The sequence below is a fragment of the Miniopterus natalensis genome, chromosome X (assembly GCF_054644295.1).
Source record: "Miniopterus natalensis isolate mMinNat1 chromosome X, mMinNat1.hap1, whole genome shotgun sequence".
In the NCBI taxonomy this organism is placed as follows: domain Eukaryota; kingdom Metazoa; phylum Chordata; class Mammalia; order Chiroptera; family Miniopteridae; genus Miniopterus; species Miniopterus natalensis.
In genome coordinates this window covers 76216315-76241134 of record NC_142103.1, presented here as the reverse complement: position 1 = coordinate 76241134, position 24820 = coordinate 76216315, and the positions used below count along the sequence as shown (strand labels likewise).

At 40.2% G+C, this 24820-nt stretch overlaps 1 protein-coding gene across 4 annotated transcripts in view; it reads left to right on the top strand.

Annotated features, from left to right (window-relative positions):
• Positions 1-3772: 3772 nt before the first annotated feature.
• The window catches only part of ZNF674 (zinc finger protein 674), a 29236-nt gene continuing 8188 nt past the window's right edge, over positions 3773-24820 (top strand). The window contains exons 1-5 of one of the 4 annotated variants that reach the window (XM_087829519.1): positions 3773-3855; positions 4591-4697; positions 6423-6467; positions 10380-10506; positions 10826-10921. In XM_087829519.1, the coding sequence (XP_087685645.1) occupies positions 6453-6467; positions 10380-10506; positions 10826-10921 (238 nt within the window). In that variant the 5' untranslated portion in view covers positions 3773-3855; positions 4591-4697; positions 6423-6452. Of the gene's footprint in view, positions 3856-4590; positions 4698-4817; positions 5051-6422; positions 6468-9864; positions 10507-10825; positions 10922-24820 lie in introns of those variants that run through there. The other 3 variants (XM_087829520.1, XM_016218492.2, XM_087829521.1) reach the window with 3 other exon arrangements.

The window sequence follows — 24820 nt, the reverse complement described above, 5'->3', positions numbered from 1 at the left end:
TCTGTCATGTTCACTCCATATTAAGTACCACTATCAAGCAAAGGCTCAGTCAGTCAACTGCAAGTATCATTGAAGCAGGTTAGGCCACAGACACATGGATCAGCAAAAAGCACAAGTCTCCCATTTTCTCCTTATCCTGCAGAGAGACCTGTTGGGCAAGGTGCAGGTAGATGCACCAGAAGAGGGACTGCACCCTCTGCTGTTCTTCCTTTGCATAGCATGAGCATGAAAGTGCCATTGTGAAGGACAAATATTTGAACCTGGGTGCCAGTTGTTCAGGAAAATGGCAGCTGCCCAGCAACTTTGTGGGAAGTTAAGATCATGACCAGCCTCTCACCATATTTGGGGGATCAGAGTCACTTGTCCCACCCAGCCCATTGTCAGGCAACCTAGAGGAAGCCTCTTATTATTCAGCAAATAATCTTTTTTTTTTTTCTTTCTATAAGTTCTTTGGAAAGAGTTTTGTGGTGAAATGCATTTGGAAAATGCTGTATTCTACAGACCCTCTGGGAGAGCTATACAGTAAATTAGTATTCTAATGGGTTTAGAAGTCCTACCATAAAAAAATTCTAAACAGTGTTTCCCAAGTTTTTATAATCATAGAACTTTTTAGTCACATTGTACTTGTTAATAAGCCAGAGATACAGTGTTTTGTGGAACATAGTCTGTGAAATGGTGACCTAGGGCAGGCATGGCAAAAAAATTTTCAACACAATTGCCAACTCATTGGTAGAGGTAGTCTAGAACATACTATTGAGAAGGATTTGAAGAGTCTGTCTGATCTTGACCAGAAATAGTACAACTATTGATAAGCAATAACTGCCATGAATGTGGAAGAATATAATAATAGCACAAAGATGACGGGTTTGCCAGTTTTGATCTAGGTCTTTTAGCTTCATTTTCTCTAGCAAAAGATTCCTCTAGATCAGAATTGGTGACTCGAGAATTTCCCCAACAGGAACCCAACTTGTTCATGACCACTCAGTAGATCAGTCCTTAGGAAAGTGAGAAGGTTTTTTCTATTGATGGGGACACTCTCAAAGGTGCCCTACAAAATAAACCCTAGAATCCATCTCCAAGCTCAGGACAACAGGAGGATGCTCCTATGACTACAGCCTTAGCCTCTGAGGCCAGGAGCATTTGGGCAGAATCTAGGAATTTATCCCAATTCATCTAAAACCTCTTTGGCCCCATAGTTTATGAATATTTTTGGCTCCTCCACTGTGAAGCTGTTCAGAGCTTTGGAGCCCATGTTCTGCATCAGGGGGTTTACTGTTTGAGATATGTACAAAGATAGTGTGGAGCACAAATTAGAGCTCACTTGATACCCAGAGGGTTTAGGACCTGGAGAAGAAGAAAAGTCCATGACACAAACCACTGTTGCTTGCCTCAGCAGCTGATGCTTCAGTATGCAGAGTGACACTGGAGATTTCTACAGGCCTCAACTTCGGTCTGAAAGAAGGAAAAAGGGAGATAAATCTTTCCATTTTAATGAGATTTTCAAAGATGTGTCATGTGTTGTCTGTTGGTACATTGGTACTTCACAACATTTCCACTCACATTCTCTCCCCTGTATGCAGGGGCTGGGAGTATTGAGACTATATTTCTCATACTCCCTTGCCAATGTGATCTCTCTGCATGAAATTTGGAAGAGAGAAGAAAGGTAGACAACATTGTTTTCTTGTAGCAGGAAGATTAAACAAGTAACTTTCAACAGATGTGAGTTTCTGCAGCTCCTTTTAGAATCCTTTTTACACTAATCACCCAATCATCCTGTGGTCATGGAACACTTGTGCTGTCAACAATGGTTTTCTGACCTCTGGGTGGCAGAAAAACTTCCAAACTTTCCGTACCATGGTGACCCTGAAAGCCAGTGGTGACTCCTGACCTACACTCCTCCATTCTCTTTCTCATTTCCAGTAATAAGGATGACAACCAGAATGTCTTGGAAGCCATGTTGAAGAGGGCAGAGGTGCTAACAGCCTGGTTCTATATGATGGAATGTCACCTGTCAATATGGAATACTCTTACGTGAGCAAGAAAGGGATTGTGTCTGAACTGTTATATTTTGGGCCTAATTATTCTAGTTTGGCTTACCCAGGCTAATACAAGAGTTGCAATATGTATCTAGTTACTAGTAGTCCCTGGCATTTGTGGACAGGCAACTGGACTTACAAATAGTGTCTAGGGATCTGAGAGGCCCCCAAAATCCAGGCAGAGTATGGGCTTGAAGAATACTAGCACATGGTTCTTGGTTCCTAGATGTCAAAGCCACAGTAGGAAATGCTGGAACAGCATAAACAACATCTGCATGCCCTTCACTAGGCCCCATCTGAACAACTAGCCCCTTCTCTTCCTGTGCAAGCACTTGTTCCCATAGAATCAGGATATGGAGACAATCTGACCAGGGCCAAAAACCAGGTCTTTCTGCAACTGAGATTTCTCTGCTGTCAGAACACTTTCATACTAATTCTATTAACCTTTCCTGACTCCTGATAGTGATGACAGAAAACAAGTTTATCAGATCACCTCTCCTCTAGAAATAGATTAGTATTTCTGAATCTAGCCATCATTTACAAACACACAAAGATTTCACAGTGGGGGACAATTTCCCACTCACATTCCTGACAGAAAACTGACTCTTCTCCTGGGACTTCTACACAAGGCTTGGACAGTCACTTCCCAGGAGAACTCTGGGTTGCAGAGTTGGGCTGAGTCATCGAAACCACCTGAGGAATGTAAGTTAACTGGTAGAGGGGAAAGGGAAGGAGAGAGAAACCAGTATGTCAAACAGAAGATTAAATAAATGTATGACAAATTCCATGATTGGTTTTGACAAATGCTTCTCTCAATAGTGCCTGGCACATGTTGGCTCTAGCACAGAAGGAATTGGGGTGTCTCTGAGCTGGGACCCTGCCATGCCTCACTGAAGGAGTTCCACTTGGTAAGCAGACAGGTATAAGCACAAAGGACACACCTGGCCTCTTTCCCCCAGATGCTGACAGGAAACAAAAAACTTTCCTCAAGAATACTACAGGCCTTTTTAGCAGGCCATGGTGCCAAAGGCTGGCATTAGAGAGAACAGTACTCTGCTACTTTATGCTGAGTTTTTGAAAGAGCAAGTCAGATTCTCCAGGGCCCCAGAAATTGGAGCTGCTCGATTTATTTCAGGGGATCAGGCATCAGAGTTTCTCCCTTATTTCTGCATGTTGCTGGCCCCAGAGTCTAGCTCCCAGACCCTCCTCCGGCACACTTCCCCGCACTGACCCTGACCCCTGCCCTCTGACCCCAAAGCCTGAGAGGACAGCGGGCTCTGAAGGACCAGCCGGGGCCCATGTGCACGGTGGAAAACAGCAGGCGCCGCTGTTGTTCTTATTCCGAGTATCTGAAGGAAATGGAAAGCTTGGCCTTGGGAGGATGGAGGAGCACAAAGTCCCCAAGGGGCACGGAGAGGAGGAGGGCAGCCTAGCAGGAGAACGAATGGGGAAAAGGGGTTTCGGCCTCGGAGAGGCGGGGAGGGGCCGCCGGTACAGCCCTCTTGTCTCGCTGCCCGGAGACCCCTTCCCCAGCCTTTCGTGCGACTTATCTCGGAAAATGGTCCCACGCCCTTGTGGCTCCGTCTCGCCTCACAGAGAACCACATCAGACGCGCGGTGCCCCAAAGGCGCCATGTTGGCCATGGGGGGCGGGGCGGAGAGGGTGGGGGGAGGCACCACTCCTGCGCTTGCGCTGCACTCCGACCTCAGGCTCCGGGGTGACTGGGTGACAGAGCGGAAGTGCTCAGCTGATCCTGAAGACTGTGGGAGTACCGCCGCTTGCTGTTCTCCGCCCTAAGATGTCGGTTCCTGGGAGCAAAGTAAGGGGAGGCGGAGTTGGGGAACTCCTTGATGGGGAGGGTCCGAGGGGTCCTGGGGTGATGGGTTCGCATCCTTGGGGGTCGAGTGACAGTGCAGGGGTGCGATGAGCGTTGCGGGTTCGGTCTGTGGATTTCAGGGAGTGACTGAGGGATTCACTGAGCGACCATTTACTGAGTGCCTAGTAAATGCTAGGCGGCATTGAATTACACATTAATTTTCACAATAGCCCTATGAGTAGGTATTAGGATTATCGTCATTTTATAGAGAGAAAGAAAGAGCGGAAAAGCTGGGGAACGTTTCCATAGTCACACAGCTAATAAACCGGTGGATCCCCTTTCTAATGTACCTAAACTTATTTATCAAGTTTGTTATTCTCTGACTCCTCTCCTAGACTATAGCTTCACAAGATCAGGGAGCTCAGATATTTTGTTCCCTTGTTTATTTCCAACACGATGAAAGTAGAACATGCATAGAGTAAGCACTCACCTTTTTAATTGAATGAATAAAAGTGGTAGAGCACGCAGTCAGTTTATTTCCAAAGCCCAGACTCTTCTGAAGTAAGGCAGTGCTTAGCTCCTGGTCTGCGGATAATTGAGCTCTTACTAAATGTTAACACCTAAAACTAGAATGGGACACTGTGCCTCCTGATGTCCAGTAAAACAAGGGTTTTCCTCAACTTCACTCTATCGTGGAGGTTGCTAATTGCATCTCTTGTGTGGTCATTGTCTTTCCAGGGTCAGGATGCATAACTGAGACCACTGTTCACCATCTTCAGGCTCCAGCTTATCTGCCCCCGGCTTCTTTAGTGTACAGAAGACTCAGTCTGAGGCTCCTGAAGGAGGTGAGTTCCCCAGATCAGAAACAGATACCTGTTGCTGAAGTGATGGCCCCAGCTAAGATGTGTTTGTCTTTGAACCCTTCAGGCCTGCCTTCTCAGGAACCAGAGAGTTCCTGTGAGGAGAATTGGGGGAGAAGCCCTAGCCCAGAGCCCTACCCAGATGTTCAGGGCAGAGGGAGGAGGCTCACAGGACAACTGGTCCTACAAGAGCTGGACCCACAGTGGCCTCTGTTCCTCCCTCCAGCTGAAAGAGCATGGCTGGCATGCTGGCTCAACTTCCAGCCATACTGAAGGACTGTGTAACAATGGCAATTGGACTGCTATTAGAGAGATGAAAGTTACAGACAGATGGAGAGGTACTGCCATGAGGGAAATGCCTTACTGTAGTGCCTGCAAGGTTAGGATCAGGCTGGGAAGGATCACTACCAGCCTTACAGGGCTTTCTCCTCTCCCACCAGACCTGTGCACAGAGCCTTACGCTCCCCTCTTTTGCCATTGGCTGTCTCCTCTGGATTTGAGTCAGTTCTGTGGTATGGACATCCCACCTGCCTCTAGCAGAAATGTTGAATCTCTTCTACCCTGCCCAAGTGGAGAATAAGTTTTAAAAAAATTGTTTTTAGTTTTGTTTGTTTTTAATTTGTGGAATTTTGGAGACCTTGCTAGGTATGCTATCATTCAGTTTTGCTGCCTTCTGTTGATGCTACTGTAACTGGGCCTGAGAACATGACTTGTTAAGCTACAGGTGCTAAACCCTATTATCTCAGTGCTGCTGCAGGGATTGTAATAACAGTTACTCTGCACAAAAGTTCCTTGCTCAAGCTTTCTTTTCAAAACTGCCCAACAAGGAAGAGCATGGCAACCGAATGAAAATCATGGGGTAGTAATGAACCATTGGAGGGCAGAAGGCACAGGGAGCAAGGTCAGTGGTTTCCAGATCCACTGCAACTGACCAGTGCTGGGCTCCTCACCTCCCAGATCCTCTCAGCCCTGGTTTGTCCGTTTCCTCCAAAATTTGCTCAAGGTCTATCACCTATAGGGCTCAGTGTGATAACTGGTGAGTTGTAATAATTTTTAATTTGTATTTGACTAGTAATTAATACTCGTCAAAAATGAGAAAATGCAAGTAAACAAAAGAGGAAAGGTGAAATCACCACTCAAAGGTAACTGTCAACATTTTAATAAATGCTCTTTTTTAGTACATACATACTGCTTAACAAATGGGATCACATTGCAATTGCTTTTCTGTAACCTGCTGTTAAACATGTTGAAAAATAAAAACAAGATTCCACACCATTTTTAAAGCTCATGTGATATTCCCATTTGTGTTTCTTATTTTTTAGTGGAGTCCCCTTTACCTGAGGTTTAGTTGATTCCAAATTTTTGAATGGTGGAAACAACCACAGTTAACATCCTTGCAGCTTTGTGCTCATTTGTGTTTGCTTTTTTATGATAAATTTCCAGGAATAGAATTATTGAGAGAAAGGAGGTTCTGGGTTATAAATAGCTTCTGAGTAGATGTTTTTAAGCACAAGTTTTATATATCTGTCCAGGAAGCGGAAAAGAAAGCCCACAAGTGATTAGCAACATCTCAAGGGAATAGGCTGACGCTACTAGGCCATGGTTCCAGGTCATTCTACCCAGGGCACAAGGATGATGATTGTTAGGCTGATGATGATGGTTTCATGGCTGTATGCACTGATCTTGACCCTCCTAATTCTGCCTTTGTAGATCTCCATCCTTTGTCCAGGGCAGAACAGGATGGCCGGATCCCAGGTGAGTGCCTCGCTTACCCCCTACTTTGTTTCCAGTGAGCTTGAGGCAGCTTTGGGAAATCTATAATGTAACCTTAAAAATCTGTTAATCCCCCCTGCTCTGGCTGTTTTCTGTTCAACCTATAATCCACCTCAGGTTTCTCCAATCCTTACCCTCTTCCTCCCATACACACAAGAATAAGAAAAGATAGAAAGACAAAGACTTTTCTCATCTGCTTTTTCCTCTGGGAAATTCACCTCATCCTTCTCAGGGAAGATTGTTTAAATACATAGATTCATCTTGCTTCTTACATTTATCCACTTCCAGTTCACTTTTGCTTCCATGTTCTTCCTCAAGATGCCCAATTATTAACAGTTTGGTGATAATGTGGTGTGGATACATTTACGTCAGTTTAATTAACTAAAAACAGATACATAAGTAATGTTGTATGTGTTTTTGGACCAATGTCATCCTGCTCCCATACCCATCTTGCTTTTCCCAAACCTGATTATATAGTCTGGGTGGTGTTCCTCATGAATACATAAAGATTATTTTAGTTATATTTCATGGTATGGGTGTATCATTTAACCTTTTCTCTATTCATGGATACTTAGGTTTTTAATTTTCTTTTTCTGTTATAAACAGTGATTCTTGAACAACTTTCTATGTATCTGTTTGTCCAGTAGTGCAGATATTTATGTAGAGTACACCTGGAAGTTGGAATTTTAAGTCAAAGGTATTCACACTTCAAATCCTAAGTTAATTACTACTTTCACAAAATTTTAAAGACCAGGTCACTTCTATGTTCAGCTTTTTTAGGCTCTTGAAAGATGAAAAGGAATCCAGTTCATTTTATGAAGACACTTAACCTTAAATTTGAAGAAAATACTACAATGTAAATTATAGACCATTTTCTTTATATATATATGTCTTTATTGATTTCAGAGAGGGGAAGGAAAAGGAAGAGAGAGATAGAAACATCAATGATGAGAGAGTCACTGATTGGCTGCCTCCTGCACTCCCCTGACTGGGGATCAAGCCCACAACCTGGGCATGTGCCCTGACCAGGAATCGAACCCCAGTCTCCTGGATCCTAGGTTGACACTCAACCACTGAGCCAAGCTAGCTGGGCTATAGACCATCTTCACTTAAGAATATGCATACTAAAATTCTAAAAATGTATTCTGAATAGAGCATTAATAAATTGAATTGAAGACTTTTAAAAGTAATTTGTACATACGGTAAAAATTCAAACAAAAGCTTTGTTTAACAAAAGGTGAAAAATAATTCTCCCTCTCTCCTTGTCCCCCTGTCTCCTTCATTTTTTACATTCTTCCAGAGATCAGGTATGTATATCTATCTCTATATAAGAATCCCTTTTCCTTTTTATTTCTTTTTCACATGTTACAACACATTCTGATCATTTTCATGATCATTCCACTTCACTGTGTATTTGGTTAGCCCCAGGTTTTCTCAAATTGGCACTCTTGACATTTTAGGCCAGATAATGCTATGTTGTGGAGGGCTTTTGTATGTATTGGAGGAATTTAGCAATATCACTGACCTCTACCCTCTCGATGTCAGCACTCCCACCCCATTCCCCTTGTCATGACAATGAAAAATTTTTACAGACATTGCCAAATATTCCCCGGCAGACAAAATCACCCAAGGTTTTACCCCACTTACAAAGTGGCTGATTGATATCCCACTGGCTAGAAATACCTTTATATATTTACCTTCTGCCAGGGATGCACATTTAGTGTATTTCTAGCCTTTTGATGACATAAACAACACATCCATGTATATTTCAGTTTGTCTCCATATCTGATCCGGAAGATAACTTTCTAGAGGTGAGAATTCTAGGTCAAAGGCTGTGTGCATCTTGAATTTTGACAGCTTAGGGTTTCTAAGCTAGAAACCTGTCCTCTCCAGTGTGGTTATGGTCTCTAGCACCTGAGCTATCATTTGTGAGGGTTGAGAGGATGGGGTGGACTGCTCTGAGAACTGTCCTGTCTCATATCTTTCTGCAGAGCTGAGTAAAACTTGTGTCATATACTACCTATTGAGGTCTTGTGGGTGCAAAAGATCTCCTTGAATTCAAAACCACCAAGTGTCGGTGTAACAGTATGGGATCCAGTATGCAAATAAGTAGGTTATTGGTCTCTGATAGGAATCTAGGCATTTAGAAAAGCAAGTTTTTGTTTGGTGGTGACAAGCCAAACATAGACCTTCTTTTTACCTCAATCTGCTGACCAGACAAGACACAGACCCTCCGGTTTCCTGTTTTTTTGTCTCATGATTAACTAGCTAAGATTAGAACCGTTGGTTGTTGTAAAGGAAAAACCCACTTGAGTCTCCTGTGTAGGGGAAAACCCAGTTCTTCCCTACAGTGTCTTTCTTTCCTGTATTTCTCCTATTTGTGTCTCTTTCACTACTCCCACAGAACTCTTCACTTCTAACACTTTGGGTCACCAAATGTTTGGAGGTTTTTAGCCGCAGCAAGCAATTCTCTGTCACTGGGTATCCTACAATCTAACTCAATTTTAGCACTAACTACCTGGAGATGGCATCAGATCCCACAAGTTAAGGGCCCAGTCCCACAAAACTGTCCCCCACATCTGTGCTTCTGAACAACCAGCTCTAGATCCCAGAGGTTCCAGTGACTCTCCATCTTGGTTAATTTGCTAAAGTGGCTCACAGAACTCAGGGAAATATATAAAAAATATGATAAAGGATACAGATGAACTGCAAGATGAAGAGATACATAGGGTAAGGTCTGGGAGGGTCCTGAGTGCAGAAGTTTCTGTCCTTGTGGAGTTGGGGTATGTCACATTCCCAGTATGTGGAAATGTTCGCCCACCTGGAAGCTCCCTGAATCCCTTACTATAGGAATTTCTTCAAGGCTTCCTCATGTAGGTACAATTAATTATTAACTCCATTTCCAGCCTTGGTCTTTTCTCTGGAGGATGGTGTTGGGGCTGAAAATTACAAGCTTCTAATCATGGCATGGTCTTTCTGGTGACCAGCCCCCATTCAGGAGCCAATCAAGAGTCACCTCATTAGAACAAAAGATGTTTCTAGTGCTCTTATCACTTACGAATTTACAAGGGTTTTAGGAGCTCTGTGCCAGGAATCAGGGGCAGAGACCAAATATATATTTTCTATTATCTCACAGTCATGATTGAGTAGCTGCGTTCAGAACTGTTTATTCTAGTTCTATATTCTCTGTGAAGTCTTCTGTGTCAACCCCAAGGAGAATTGGCTTCTTCCTCCCCTCTGTTTCTAGTCCTCTCTGTCATTGCCCTCCCAGGGCGGACAGCCCTCCCTCCCTCCCTCCCTCCCTCCCTCCCTCCCTCCCTCCCTCCCTCCCTCCCTCCCTCCCTCCCTCCCTCCCTCCTATGTTTCTAAGTATTTTTCTTTTGCCTCTACTATACTAAAGCTCCTTCAGTTCAAGAGTTGTTTGTTTTTATTAATCTTTACATCCTCAGAACTTGTCAGCTTGGTCACTATTCAATAAATATGTGTTGAAAGAATGAATTTCCAGGGTAAGATATTTCTAACACTTGATCTGTTTTTTCATAAAGCGTAAAATAATTTTGTTACATAAACACTCTGTATCTTATACTGTGTCAAATTGTGAATAATGAACAGCATAAGAACAATTATATAGAGAAAGGCAATGCAGTGTCATGTTTAAAAATGTGGGTATGGAAACTAGACCATATGGATTTTAATCCCTAATTCCTAGATGTGTGACCTTGGGTGAGTAACTTTACACTGTGTGTGCCTCACTATCCTCATCTGTCAGGGTTCCAGGTGGGGGCAAGGATTGAAATACTTAAGACAGGCACAGAGTAGGCACTCAATATAAATCACATATGTCCAGTCCCCTGAGCCCATTACTCTGGGCTAAAGACAAATGTGCTATTATAGGAATCATTGACCTTCAGGGACGTGTTCGTGGACTTCACCTTGGAGGAATGGCAGCAATTGGACTTTACTCAGAAGAACCTCTACAGGGATGTCATGCTGGAGACCTACAGCCACCTAGTCTCTGTGGGTGAGGGACTGCTCCATGGTGTGACTAGAATACCCCTACTCATGTTTCCCTCTCTCGGCTGCTGCATGCTCAAGGGTGTCTGAAGCCCTGAATGAGTTCGGGCCTAAGGCTCACTGTCAAGAATTCATAATCCTGTTTGCACCCTGCATTGTATGTTTATGTTCTCACCTTCTATGTGAATGTTCTGCATGAAGGGCAAATAGCTGTGCTCATGGGACAGTCACCGAGGCCAGACCATCTTCACCCTGCAAGGATGGGCCTCTGTTCTAGACTGCCTCCAACATTAATAACAAAGTCCTGTGTCATTTCCCCTCCACAGGATACCTGGTGGCTAAACCAGATGTGATCTTCAGGTTTTCACAAGGAGAAGAGGCCAGGAGGGCAGATGGAGAACCCATAATGCAGAGCTGTCCAGGTGTGCACATGCCAGCCAGTCACTATAGGGCAATAGGAATGCAGTAGAGCAGTGAGAACTTGGCCTCGGGACTTGCCCATGAGCTCTTCTCAGATTCCTAGGCTTAAGGAGAGGACTCGGGTCTGATGAAACGAGTTGCTGTGATATCCACAGGATGCACCCCCACCAGGAGGGGGATGCCTCTTGGTGGGTGGGGGGGCATCCCTACAGCCCTTCTATAGTTCTTTTGCTCTTAATGGGAGTTCAGGCCTAGTGAAACCAGTGCTGCTCCTAAGATCCCATTTCTACCTTCTGGCATCCTGGTTGGCTAATGAGAAGTGCCAAGCCTTTCCTCCTGCCTTCTCCCTCCTTTCTGGAACCTACAGGGCTTTCCCCCTCTTGGACATTTGCATTTTCATCAGAATAGAAGCAGATACAGCTGTGATGATTCCTCTCTATTTGCTATATGGTGGACCCTTTAAGTCTGAAACTTGGAGTCTTGTCTTCAACCTCAGGAAGGTGATCCTACCTGGTAATAAAGAATCAGCGTGGACAAAAAGCTTTGCTAGTGACCTTCAACTCTACCAGGCTAAGTACCCACATGTCTTTGTCTGCCCTCACGGTGTGAATGAACAGTGTCAACATTCACACAGGTCTCTGTTTTCTTATTTCCTCTCAGACTCTTCCAAAGCTGACTTGATGCTGCCTGTTTTCAGATTCCTTCTCTTATCAGTATTTCCTTCCCATTCAACTCTTTTGTCTTTTGTATTATCTATTTATTCAAAAAAAATAACTGGAGAGGACATTACTTCATGGTGGCAGGTTTCAGTGAGCCATATCTCAGTATTGGACAGAGCTGATTCTTTCCTTGTCTATTTTTTTGTTTTTGCTCTGCACTCCTAATGGGGATTCAGACAGTCTTCAGGTGTTAGTCTTCCTCTTTTTCTCTCCCACTCACAGTGGCCACTCAGTGTGCCTGTCCCAAAGAAGTCTATCTAGAAAGCTACTACTATTCAGTGTGATTCATGGACTAACAGCATGGGGAAGGCCCAGGCTCCAAGTAGAAATGCAGACTCTTGGGGCCACCTTAGATTGACTGAATCTGAATCTGCATTTCAACAGCTGTTAAAATTTGTGTCAGAGCTCCAGCTGTAGTCAGACACTGGCCCAGCTAATTCCAGGTGACTCTCGGGTGCCTTTCCTAGAACCCACACCTAATGGGCAGAGGCGTCCTCTCTCTCTGAGCCTCCCTGTGCAGGCGTGTTCCCACCTCCCTGTAGCTTCTCCCAGGGACATTTCAGGCTACAATTTCCTCTTTATTGCTCAGTCATTCCCATATCTGCTCCTTGTGGAGATTCACCAGGATTTCTGGTCTGCTGATGGCATGCTTTTTCCTACTTCCAATGTTTCCAGGGATTGTAATTACTGTGAGTTCATTCTCATTTCACTGGTATCCTGAAAGGAGGAATAGCAAACTAGAGGCACAGTCCAGCCTTGGAGTCCCAATTCCCTTATATAAAAATTACATAATATTAAAAGTAATGGGGCTAACGTTATGTAGGAGTTTGGAACAGTATGTTATTCAGAGTAATCATAATGCATTTCTAGTCATACCTCCAACTGGAGCCTCTTCTCATGGATTCTGTTTTTAATGCTTCTGATGAGCACCTCTCTAGGTTCAGGGAGTTTTCAGTTTTGCCTCCCTTCTATGAAAGATAAGGATTTAGCTCAATTACACATTGACCTTTTGCTCCCCAGCTCTTTCACAGTTTTTATTAAATTTTTATTTCTAGTTTCTTGATTTTGCTGGTTCTTTGTTATGTTGGATAATTTTGGATTTTATCCTAGATATTGGTGGTTTTGTTTTTAATATTTGCTTATCATGTAATAAACCTAGTTAGATTCAGACCACTAGTTTTGTCTCACCATCTGTGGGTGTTGATTCCAGTCAGTTCAGTTTTCAAAGCCTTTGCTGTGTTCCTTTGGATCAGTGTTGTGTATGCACCATTTAAGGGTTAATGTGAGACTTGAGTGGTGGTTTAAGTCTTTATGCAGTTTTCAAAGCCTTTGCTGTTCTGCTTCAGGTCTGTCTCATGCACGTGTCACTCAGGTGTTAGTCTCAGACTTGAGCTGTGGTGTAAATCTTAGTTCAGTTCTTAAAGTTTTTGTATGAGGCTTTGCTTTCCTTGCATAGCCCTTGGATGAACTCATGTCTTGTGGAGATCCATATGCCATTGGGACAAAGTCTTGCTAAAAAAAGAAACTGACTGATATACGGGCTGCTTTTCCACTTTTGATTCACTTTCAAATCTGCCTGCTATGGTCTACCTATCAGAATCCTCAAGTAGTTGTTTTACATATTTTATCCAAAGTTTTTATTTTTTTATTTTGTATTTTATTTTATTTTTTAAAATATATCTTTATTGATTTCAGAGAGAGGAAAAGAGATGGAGAGAGAGATATAGAAACATCAATGATGTTAGTCATTGATTGGCTGCAGCCTGCAATCCGGGCATGTGTGCTGAACGGGAATCAAACCCCGATTGCCTGGATCCTAGGTCAACGTTCAACTGCTGAGCCACTCCCGGCTGGGCTTGTCCAGAGTTTTTAGTTGCAGTAATCAGTAGGAGAGAGAGGGGCTGTAGTAGACATACTTCACTATGGCCAGAAATGGAAGCCTCAATTTTATTCATTCATGCTTTTATCTTTATTATTTCTGTCCTTCTGCTAGTTTGAATTTAATTTTCTCTTTTCCTAATTTCATAAGGTAGAAGCTTAGATCATTAATTTGATAGCTTCTTTTTCTAATATAAGCATTGCAAATGCTATGACTGTTTCTAAGTACTGATGTAGCTGTTTTAATGCCTTTATTTTGGTATAATTGACATGCAAGAAATTGCACATATTTAAAGTGTACAACTTGATAAGTTTTGACATTACACACTCATGAATTTATCACCACAATCAAAATAATGAAGTCATGAATGAGCTGCAAAGTATTTCCTCCTCTCTTCAGTTCTTTGGAAGAATTTGTGTAGAATTGGTGTTACTTCTTCCTTAAATGTTTGATAGAATTCCCCAGAGAGTCATCTGGGACTGGAGTTTTCTTTCTGGGAAGACATTAAACTACAGTTTCAATTTCTTTAATAGATATTGGGTAATTCAGATTATTTCTTCTTGAATGATTTTGTAATTTGTGTCTTTCAAGGAGTTTCACCTAAATTGTCAAATGTATTGGCATAAAGTTGTCCATCATATTCCCTTATTATCCTTTCTGTTTTTGAGGGTCAATAGTAGTCCCGTTTTAGTTTTAAAAAGCCTAATGACGTATAGTAGTGAAAACTATGAACTTCATTGAAAGGGAAATCTTTCCCCCAGCTAATGCCTGCTTCAGTGCTTCAGGCCAGAAGTTTTGAATGGTAAAGGAAGCACGCTCAGCTTTTTCTTTCCTCTCTAGCTAGCTCTTCTCCTTCTTCCTCAACCTACCCCCCCCCCCCAACAATTAGGTAATCTCTGGCTCCTTGGGTGAAGCAGGTGAGGAAGGAAGAAGATACAAAGGACAAAAATAGTTTGACCTAACTGATAATGATATAATCTGATATTAGTGCCCTCTGCATATGAGATTCCAAAGGCCGATTCTTCCTGTTCTTGGTACTTTTTTGGTTTTCTTGGTGATGCCATAGCTAGGGCCCCTTGACTATAATTTCCTCAATAAAGGCAGTTCCTCTTTTCCAACAAGCTGTTTAACATATCTCTTTCTCACCTTCACCCTTCAGCCCCATAGTACACCTCCAATCTCTTTTTGCTGAGGTCACTTTGATACTAGCAGAAAGCCTAATTTCCAAAGTAACTCAGCCCTCTTCATATACAGAGGGTCCATATCTGGCTCACAAAGTGTGTGTGTGTGCACGTGCACACATGCTTGCACACATGGTGGGAACTGCACCTTAATCTCTTCACCCATGTGCAACCTCTTCTCTGCTGCCACATCCTGCCTCAACTTGCCAGTCACCAGTAGCGTTTTTCTAGGTACAAATCAGGTGCCAAGTACTCTGTGTCCCCCAAACTCTAGTGGACACACATCAAGCAAGTTGTCTTCTCCAAGTTCTTAGTATATTAGGGGTAAGACAAGAATACTCCTCCGTCCCCTGTTGTGGGAGAGAGAAAATACTACAGCTTTCCAACAGATCTCTCCAAAGAAACTTTCTTCCTCAGCTTCTTCAACTTTAATACTCTTGTACTTTTAAGGTGAATGTTACTGCTGACATACATTAAGTGGTTTTGATCTACTCCTTTTAAGTTCTGCAAAGGTCTCTGGACTGGGGAAGCATTTGGTAGTATTTTATTACCAACCTTTAAACAAAAATAGTGGGTTTTTTTATTTTTTTTTCCTGCAATGCTGTATATGGGTTCCAATATAATGTTAAATCAATTCCCTAAGAGCGTGGAGTGCAGCTGAGTGGGCAGATGCAGCTTCCTGAAATGGCTGAAACTTCATTGTTTGAGCAGGAAGCATCGATGTTAAAATGCAAAGTTCTATAATCTTTTTCGGCCAAACCAATGGTACAGACAGTGCTTGATTTAGACCAGCTGCCCTATAGAACTTTCTGCCATTATGGCAGTGTTCTTTCTTTATACATGGAATTGTAGTATGGGCACACTCTACATTTTGGTAATCTGGTAAGTGGGAATTTGTATCTTACTGTAATTTTCATTTCATTGATTATCAGTAAAGGTATTTATCATTTCATATGGTATTGACTATTTGGATTTCCTCTTCTGTGGCTTGCCTGTTGATATCCTTTATTCATGTTTTTGTTAGGCTGTTTGTCTTTTTATTGATTTATATGGATTCTTTATATATTCTAGATTTCAATTTGGCATGTAGTCAATATCTTTTCTTAGTCTTGGTGATTTGATGGGGTTTTTTTAGTAGAAGTTTTAATTGTAATGCAATCAGATTTATCTTTTTTTTTTAGTTTTTGCTTTTTGTGTAATTTAAAGTACTTTTTCTGGGTGAACTCATAAAGATGTAATATAATTTTCTCCTAAAATTTTAAAATTTTGCTTTTTATTTTCTTAAAATCTGCCTTGAATTTACTGTTATACAACTTGCACCAAGCCAAGCCATGTATTGAAATGTACTGAACCCTATCCATAGCAGTGTGTGATGGCATTTCAGCCACAGGTCAAGTTCCATAAACATGCTGGTCTCTTCCTAGGTTCTCTATTTAATTCCATTGACCTTTTTGTCCCTTTGCCATTATTATGCTTTTATAACTTTATTCCAGTGAGTTAAACTATGTAAAGCACTTAATGCGGCACCAGCTACTTAGTGATGCTATAGAAATGTCAAATGTTACACCAATCTTAGTGTTATTGACATTAATAACTGGCAGGATGAATCCCCCTTATCTCTTTTGACTCTGGTCTTCCATGCAGGAATTTTAGGCTTAGTTTCTCAAGTTCCGTAGAAACCCTCATTTGGGATTCTGATTGCAATTACACTGTATTTTGAGAAAGGTTAGGAGTAGGTTGGGGATTGGCATCCTTTTACTGTTGAATTTTCTTATCAGTGAACTCTTATTTAGCTTTTCTTTTCTGTCATTTAGTAATGTTTTGAACTTGTCTTTGTGAAGTGCTTGCACGTTTTTTGTTAAATTTATTCCTAGATACCTCTTAGTTATTATTGCAATTGGGATTGAGATCTTTTTTCCTAGTATATTTTTTAACTGGTTAATTCTAGTGTATAAGAGTGCTAGTGATATTTATATATTCAACTTGTGTTCAGAAACCTTTCTGAATCCTTTTATTCATACTATTAGTTTTGAGAATTTCTTAGGTCTTCTATGTAAAAATGCAATTTTGACTCTTCCTTTCCAATTATACATTTTTTAAAAAGATTTTTCCTTTGATCTTTAAAGAGAGAAGAAGGGAGAGGGAGAGAGAGAGAAACATCAATCAGCTGCCTCCTGCACACACCCCACTGGGGATTGAGCTCGCAACCCTGGCTTGCGCCCTGACCAGGAATCCAACCGGCAACTTTTTGGTGCACTGGAAGGTGCTCGACCAACTGAGCCGTACCAGCAGGGCTCCATTTATACCTTTTATTTCTTTTTCTTCTCTCATTGTATTAGGCAAGGCCTGCAGTACAGTGTTTAATAAATGCAGTGATAGTGAATTCCTTATTTGTTTCTGATTTTAATGGAAATGATGAGGACAATGATAATAATGTAATGATAGGCAATATGTGAGTACTTGCTATATGCTACAAATGCACTGTTCTGTATGCTTTGCACATATTACAAAGTTTAATCCTTCCAATTACCCTGTAGAATAGGTTATCTTCATTTTATAGATGAGAAAACTGAGACACAGAGAGATGATATAACTTCTAAAACTTTCACCATTAAATTTATTTGCTGTGGTATTTTGAAAGATACCTTTCATGAAAAGCTCCTTTTATATTTCTAGTTTTCTAAGAATTTTTTAAAAAATTATGAATGTGTTGCTTTTTTCTCGAATGTTTATTTTCTGCATCCATTGAGAAGGTCATTTTTTCCTTTAATCTATTCATGTGGTGGATTATATTAATAGATTATCTGATATTGAACTGTTCTTGCATTCTTGCACTAAACTCAGTTGTGAAGCATTTTTTTAAATTAATTGAATGCAGTTTACTCATATTTAAGAATTTAGCATTAATACGCAGGATTGAGTTAGAGCTTAGATTTTCTTTCCTTGTACTGTCCTCTTATTTTGGTATCCAAGATTATACTAGATGTATAAAATACAATGGGTACTTTTCCCTCTTTTTCTAATTTCTAAACTGTGTGAACTGAAGTTTACCTGTTCTTGAGAGTTTGATAGCCATCATCTACAAAAACATCAGGATAAGATGGCTTTTTTTAGGGCAAAACTTTTTTTTCCTTTAATTCATTTATTTTTATTAATTTATTTTTTATTTTTGTTCAAAATATTAAAGATGTCCCCTTTCCTCCCCATTGATCCATTCCACCCTGTCCTAACCCCCTTCCCAGTCCTTGGGTTTTGCATATATGCATATAAATTCTTTGGTTAATCTCTCCCCCTCCACCCACCTGCCCTCCTCCATCCCTCTGACATTCGTCAATCTGATCCATGCTTCCTTGTCATTGAATCTATTATGATCATCAGTTTATTAAGATCTTTAGATTCCACATATAAGTGAGATCATATGATATTTGTCTTTCTCTGCCTCGCCTATTTCACTTAGCATAATATTCTCCAGATCCTTCTATACTGTCCCAAAGGGTATGAGATCCTTCTTTACTGCTGCACAGCATTCCATGGTGTAAATGTCCCACAGCTTTTTTATACATTCTTCTACTGATGGGCACTTGGGCTGATTCCAGATCTTAGCTATTGTAAGTTGCGCTGCTATGAACATATGTACATATATTCTATCTGATTAGTGTTTCAGGATTCTTAGGATATATTCCTAGAAGTGGGATCACTGGGTCAAAAGGCAGCTCCATTTTTAATTTTTTGAGGAACCTCCATACTGTTTTCCACAGTGCTTGCTCCAGTCTGCATTCCCACCAGCAGTGTACTAGGGTCCTCCTTTCTCCACATCCTCGTCAGCACATGTCATTTGTTGATTTGTTGATAGTAGCCATGCTGACAGGTGTGAAGTGATACCTCATTGTGATTTTAATTTCCATCTCTCTGATGATTAGAGACATTGAGCATTTTCTCGTATATCTCTTGGCCATCTGTATGTCCTCTTTGGAGAAGTGTCTGTTTAGGTCCTTTGCCCATTTTTAAATTGGATTGTTTGTCTTCCTCTTGCTGAGTAATTTGAGATTTTTGTACACTTTGGAAATTAGCCCCTTATCGGATACATCCTTGGCAAATATGTTTTCCCAGACCATGGGGTTCCTTTGTATTTTGAGGCTGTTTTCTTTTGCTGTGCGGAACCTTTTTAGTTTGATGTAGTCCCATTTGTTTATTTTTTCCTTTGTTTCTCTTGCCCTAGGAGCTGTATCAGTGAAAATTCCACTACATGAAATGGTTGTTACTTTACTGCCTATTTTTCTTCCAGGATTTTTATGGTTTCGCAACTTACATTTAAGTCTTTTATCCATTTTGAGTTTATTTTTGTGTATGGTGAAAGTTGGTGGTCTAGTTTCATTTCTTTGCATGTATCTGTCCAATTTTTACAGCACCACTTATTGAAGAGACTGTCCTTACTCCATTGGATGCTCTTGCCTCCTTTGACAAATATTAACTGACCATAATGGCATGAGTCTATTTCTAGGGTCTCTGTTCTATACATTGATCTATATGTCTGTTGTACAAATAGCAGGCTGTTCTGATTTGTAGTACAGTTTGATATCTGGTAAAGTGATCCCTCCCACTCTGTTCTTTTTCTCAAGATGGCTGCAGCTATTCGGGGTCTTTTTGGTTCCATATAAATTTTCAAAATGTTTGTTCTAGATCTATGAAATACGCTGTTGGTATTTTAATAGGAATTGCATTGAATTTATAAATTACTTTGGGTAGTATGTACATTTTAATAATATTAATTCTTCCAATCCATGAGCATGGTATATTCTTCCAATTGCTTATATCTTCCTCTATTTCTTTATCAGTGTCCCGTAGTTTTCTGAGTACAGGTCTTTTACATCCTTGGTTAAGTTTATTCCTAGATATCTTATTTTTTTAGTTGCAATGATAAATGGTATTGTTTTTTTAGTTTCTCTCTCTGAAAGTTCATTGTTGGTGTATAAAAGTGCCATTGATTTCTGGATGTTGATTTTGTATTCAGCTACCTTGCCAAATTCATTTATCAAATCTAGTAGTACTTTGAAGGAGTCTTTAGGGTTTTCTATTTACAATATCATGTCATCTGCAAATAATAACAGTTTTACTTCCTCCTTTCCAACTTGGATACCTTTCATGTTTTCCTCCTTTCAGATGGCTGTGGCAAGGACTTCCAATACTATGGTGAATAAGAGTGGTGAAAATGGACATCCCTGTCTTATTCCTGTTTTTAATGGAAATGGTTTTAGTTTTTGATAATTGAGTATGATGTTGGCTCTAGGTTTGTCATATATGACCTTTATTATATTCAGGTATACTCCCTCTATTCCCACTTTGCTGAGAGTTTTTATCAGAAATGGGTTCTGGATTTTGTCAAAGGCTTTTTCTGCATCTATTGATATGATCATATGATTTTTGTCCTTCATTTTGTTTATGTGATGTATCACATTTATTGATTTGCGGATGTTATACCAACCTTCCATTCCTGGAATAAATCCCACTTGGTTGTGCTGTATGATCTTTTTAATGTATTGCTGGATCCGGTTAGCTAATATTTTGTTGAGAATTTTAGCATTTATGTTCATCAGGGATATTGGCCTGTAATTTTCTTTCTTTGTAGTATCTTTATCTGGTTTTGTGATTAGGATGATGCTGGCCTCATAAAAAGAGTTTGGGAATTTTCTCTCCTCTTGAATTTTCTGGAATAGTTTGAATAGAATAGATATTAATTCTTCTTTGAATGTTTGGTAAAACTTGCCTTTAAATCCGTCTGGTCCAGGACTTTTGTTTGCTGGGAGTTTTTTGATTGCTGCATCCATTTATTAGTCGTTATTGGCCTATTTGGGTTTTCTGCCTCTTCTAGATTCAGTTTTGGAAGACTGTATGCTTCTAGGAATTTGTCCATTTCACCCATGTTGTCCAGTTTGTTGACATATAGTTGCTCGTAGTATTTTCTTGCAATCATTTGTATTTCTGTTGGGTCAGTTGTTATATCTCCTCTTTCATTTCTGATTTTATTTATTTAGGCCTTCTCTCTTTGTTTCTTAGTGTGTCTGGCTAAAGGTGCATCAATCTTATTTATCTTTTCGAAGAACCAGCTCTTGGTTTCATTGATTTTTTTGGTATTGTTTTTTTAGCCTCTATGTCATTAATTTCTGCTCTGATCTTTATTATTTCCTTCCTTCTACTTTCTCGGGATTTTTCTTGCTCTTCTTGATCTAGTTATTTTAGTTGTTGTGTTAGATGGTTCATTAGAGCTTTTTCTTCTTTCTTGAGATAGGCCTGTAATGCTTTCTCTGTGTCCCATAGATTTGGGGCTGTTGTCTGTTCATTTTCATCTTATTCCATGAAGTGTTTGATTTCTTCCTTGATCTCATTGGTAACCCATTCATTGTTTAATAACACGCTATTTAGCCTCCATGTGCTTGAATATTTTTGAGTTTTTTTATAGTGGTTGATTTCTAGTTTCATGGCATTGTGATCCAAGAAGATGCTTGATATGATTTCAATCTTCTTGAATTTGTAGAGACTTGCCCTGTGCCCTAACATGTGGTCTGTTTTTGAGAATGTTCCATGTGCACTTGAGAAGAATGTATATTCTGCTGCTTTGGGATGAAATGTTCTGTAAATGTCAATTAAATCCATTAGATCTAGTGAGTCATTTAAGGTCTGTGCTACCCTGTTGATTTTTTGTCTTGATGGGATCTGTCCAGTGGTGACAATGGGGTGTTAAAGTCCCCAACTATGTGTTGCTGTCAATCTCCCCTATAAAGTCCAACCAGAATTTTTTTTATATATTTAGGTGCTCCTATATTGGGTGTATAAATGTTTATAAGGGTTATTTCCTCCCGTTGGATTGATCCCTTTAGTATTATGTAGTGACCATCTTTGTCTCTTGTTATGGTCTTTATTTTGAAGTCTATTTTGTCAGAAATAAGTGTTGCTACTGCAGCTTTTTTCTCATTTCCATTTGCATGGAATATTATTTTTATCACTTTTAGCCTGTGTGAATCTTTTGCTCTCAGATGGGTCTCTTGTAGACAGTATATATTTGGGTCCTGTTTTCTTATCCATTCAGCAATTCTGTTTCTTTTGATTGGACCATTTATTCTATTTACATTTAAGGTTACTATTGATATATATTTAATGTTTTCCATTTTTCCCCTTTATGCTGATGTACTATTCTCTCACTATTCCAGTTTTTCTTAGAGCGGTCATTTAAGTATTCCTTACAGTTCTGGTTTGGTGGAACTGAACTCCTTTAGCTTTTTTTTTTTGTCTGGAAAGCTCTTTATTTCACCTTCAATTGCTGGATAAAGCAATCTTGGTTGCATGCTCTTGCTTTTCATTACTTTGAGAGCTTCCTGTTACTCCCTTCTGGCCTGAAGAGTTTGTGTTGAGAGATCTGATGTCAGCTTTATGGGGATTCCCTTGTAGGTCACTGCTTTTCTCTCTCTTGCAGCCCTTAATATTCTTTCTTTGTCCTTGGCATGTGCCATTTTAATTATGATGTGTCTTGGAGTGGGTCTCTTTGGGTCCCTCTTGTTTGGAACTCTCTGTGATTCTTGAACTTGTGTGGCTTTCTTCCTCCCCAGCATAGGGAAGTTTTCTATCATCATTTCCTCCACTAAGTTCTCTATCCCTTGCTCTCTTTCCTCCCCCTCTGGTATTCCTATCATGCGAATGTTATTTCGCTTCATGTTGTCCCAAATCTCCCTTAGGCTGTCTTCATGCTTTTTAAGTGTTTTTTCTTTTTGCTACTCTGATTGATTTTTCCTACCTTGTCTTCTAAGTCACTTATTCTATCCTATGCTTCACTGAGCCTGCTTTTAATTCCTTCCAGTGTATCTTGATATCAGATACAGCATTCTTTATTTCTTTCTGAAATTTGTTGATGTTATGTATCTCTTTTCTCATGTTTTCACTAAGTTCCTCAACCTTACCATCTAGTGCCTTGTTTTTCTCATTAATTTCCTGGAGCATCTTTATAATCATTAATCTGAACTCTTTCTGATAGCTTGCTTTAACTCCATCTCATCAAAGTCTTTTTCTGGAGATTTTGCCTTTAATTTGGGGGTTGTTTCTTTGTCTCCCCATTTTGGTAACTCTTAGTGTGTGTATCTATATATTAGATATATTTTCTCTCTCCCAGTCTTATGGGGAGGGCTTTTATATTTTAAGTCCAGTGGAGCCCAGAGGTGTGTCTTCCTTATACTTCTGAGCTCTTTGCTCTAAGCATGTCTCTTTTGTGGGTGTCCTTTTTGTGGGTTCTTTGGGCTTTTCTGTTGTGGTTGGGTCTAGATTGTTGTTGACCTGTTCTTGGGAGGACTCTCCTCTCAGGTTGGTTAACTGTGTGTCTCAGCCCCAACCTGGTCGTGTAAGCAGTTGTATGGGTGCTGGCAAGGCAGGACAATACACAACTAAACTTCCAGGAAAGAATGGTTATCTTACAAAATATCTTGACAATCTCAATGAAACCAACCCAAGTGAAAATAGAATGGGGAGAGTGAAGGGAGAACACAAATTCTAAAGCCAAATTTAAAAAAAAGGTTAAAAAAAGAAAGAGAGAAAGAAAAGTAAACCTTAGAGATAGAAACTATGTTGTTGTTAATAGTGATGAAAATTTAGAAAATAATAATAAACTAACCATAAATGTAAAAAATAGAGAAGTTACTGGGAGATGAAAGAGGCAGAGAAAAGATTCTGAAAGAAGGGCCAGCAAAAAATTAAGGAGAGACTAGGAATAGGATAATAGTTGAAAATTAAAAAAAAAAAAAAATACAGTAAAGAGAATAAGAGAAACTAACAATTGAACAAAAAGACTGGAAGACAGAAAGGAGAAAAACAAAAGAAAGAAAGAAAAGATGAAGAAAAAAAAAAAGTTATACCAATGAATTGAGAGGAGAGAGATAGATAGAGCCAGGGCAGGGAGGGAGTCTAATAAGAGATATAGGGGGAACTATAGAGACAAGCAGTAAACTTGTTGGTTATAATGATAAAGTCTCAGCAATTAAGCAGAGAAAATCAAGAAAATCTTGATAATAGAAGCAAGGATAAAACTAAGCAAAGCATAGAAACAAAACAAAACCAAGAAACAAAACCCTAAAAAATTTAAGCAAAACAAAATTCTTTAAAAGTATAAAATTTAAAAAGAAAAGGAAAAAAAATTTTTTCCCCTTTCTTGAAAAAACAAATAGGCGAGTTTCTTCTGGGCAGCTTATGTTGCCTGCGCCTCTCTGTTTTGTATGCTGATTTCTGTTCTCCTGGGATATACTTGTGTATCAGCCAATGTCAGGAGCTGTCTGGGTTTGGCTCTGGTGTCCTTAGGGTGTTGGCTAATCTGAAGCTCTCTGTGGGCCACCTCCTCTTGTCAGCTGTTTTGCAACCTTGTAGTTGATTGGCTTTACTTCAGAGTCTTCTATAGAGTCTTTAAGGTGCAGGAGGGCTAGTGTAGCTCAGGGTATCCCTCCCCTTCCTTAGAGGTTTTGCTGTCAGGCAATATGTCCACTCCCTTCTAGCCTGTAGAGTTTCTGATGAGAAGTCAGCTGACAGCCTTATGGGAGTTCCTTTGTAGGTAACAAATTGCTTTTCTCTTGTCTTTAAGATTCTCTCTTTGTCTTGAATTTTTGGCATTTTAATTACAATGTGTCTGGGCGTGGGCCTCTTTGGGCTCTTCTTACTTGGGACTCTCTGTGCCTCCTGAACGTGTGTGACTTTTTCCTTCACCAGGTTAGGGAAGTTTTCTGCCATTATTCCTTCAAACGGGTTCTCTATCCATTGCTTACTTTCTTCACCTTCTGGCATTACTATGATGTGAATATTGTTATGGTTCATGTTGTCCCACAGCTCCCTTAAACTGTTCTCCTGTTTTTTAATTGTTTTTTCTTTTTGGTTCTCTGATTGAGTGCTTTTTTCTACCCTGTCTTCTAATTCACTGATCTGATCCTCGGCTTCAAACTGATCTGCTGTTTATCCCTTTCAATGTATTCTTTATTTCTGCTATGTCATTCTTAATTTCCTTCATAGTTTTCCATATCTTTTTTCATGCTGTTGAGCATTCTTACAGTTAGTATTCTGCACTCTATATTTGATAGATTGTTTATCTCCATTTCATTT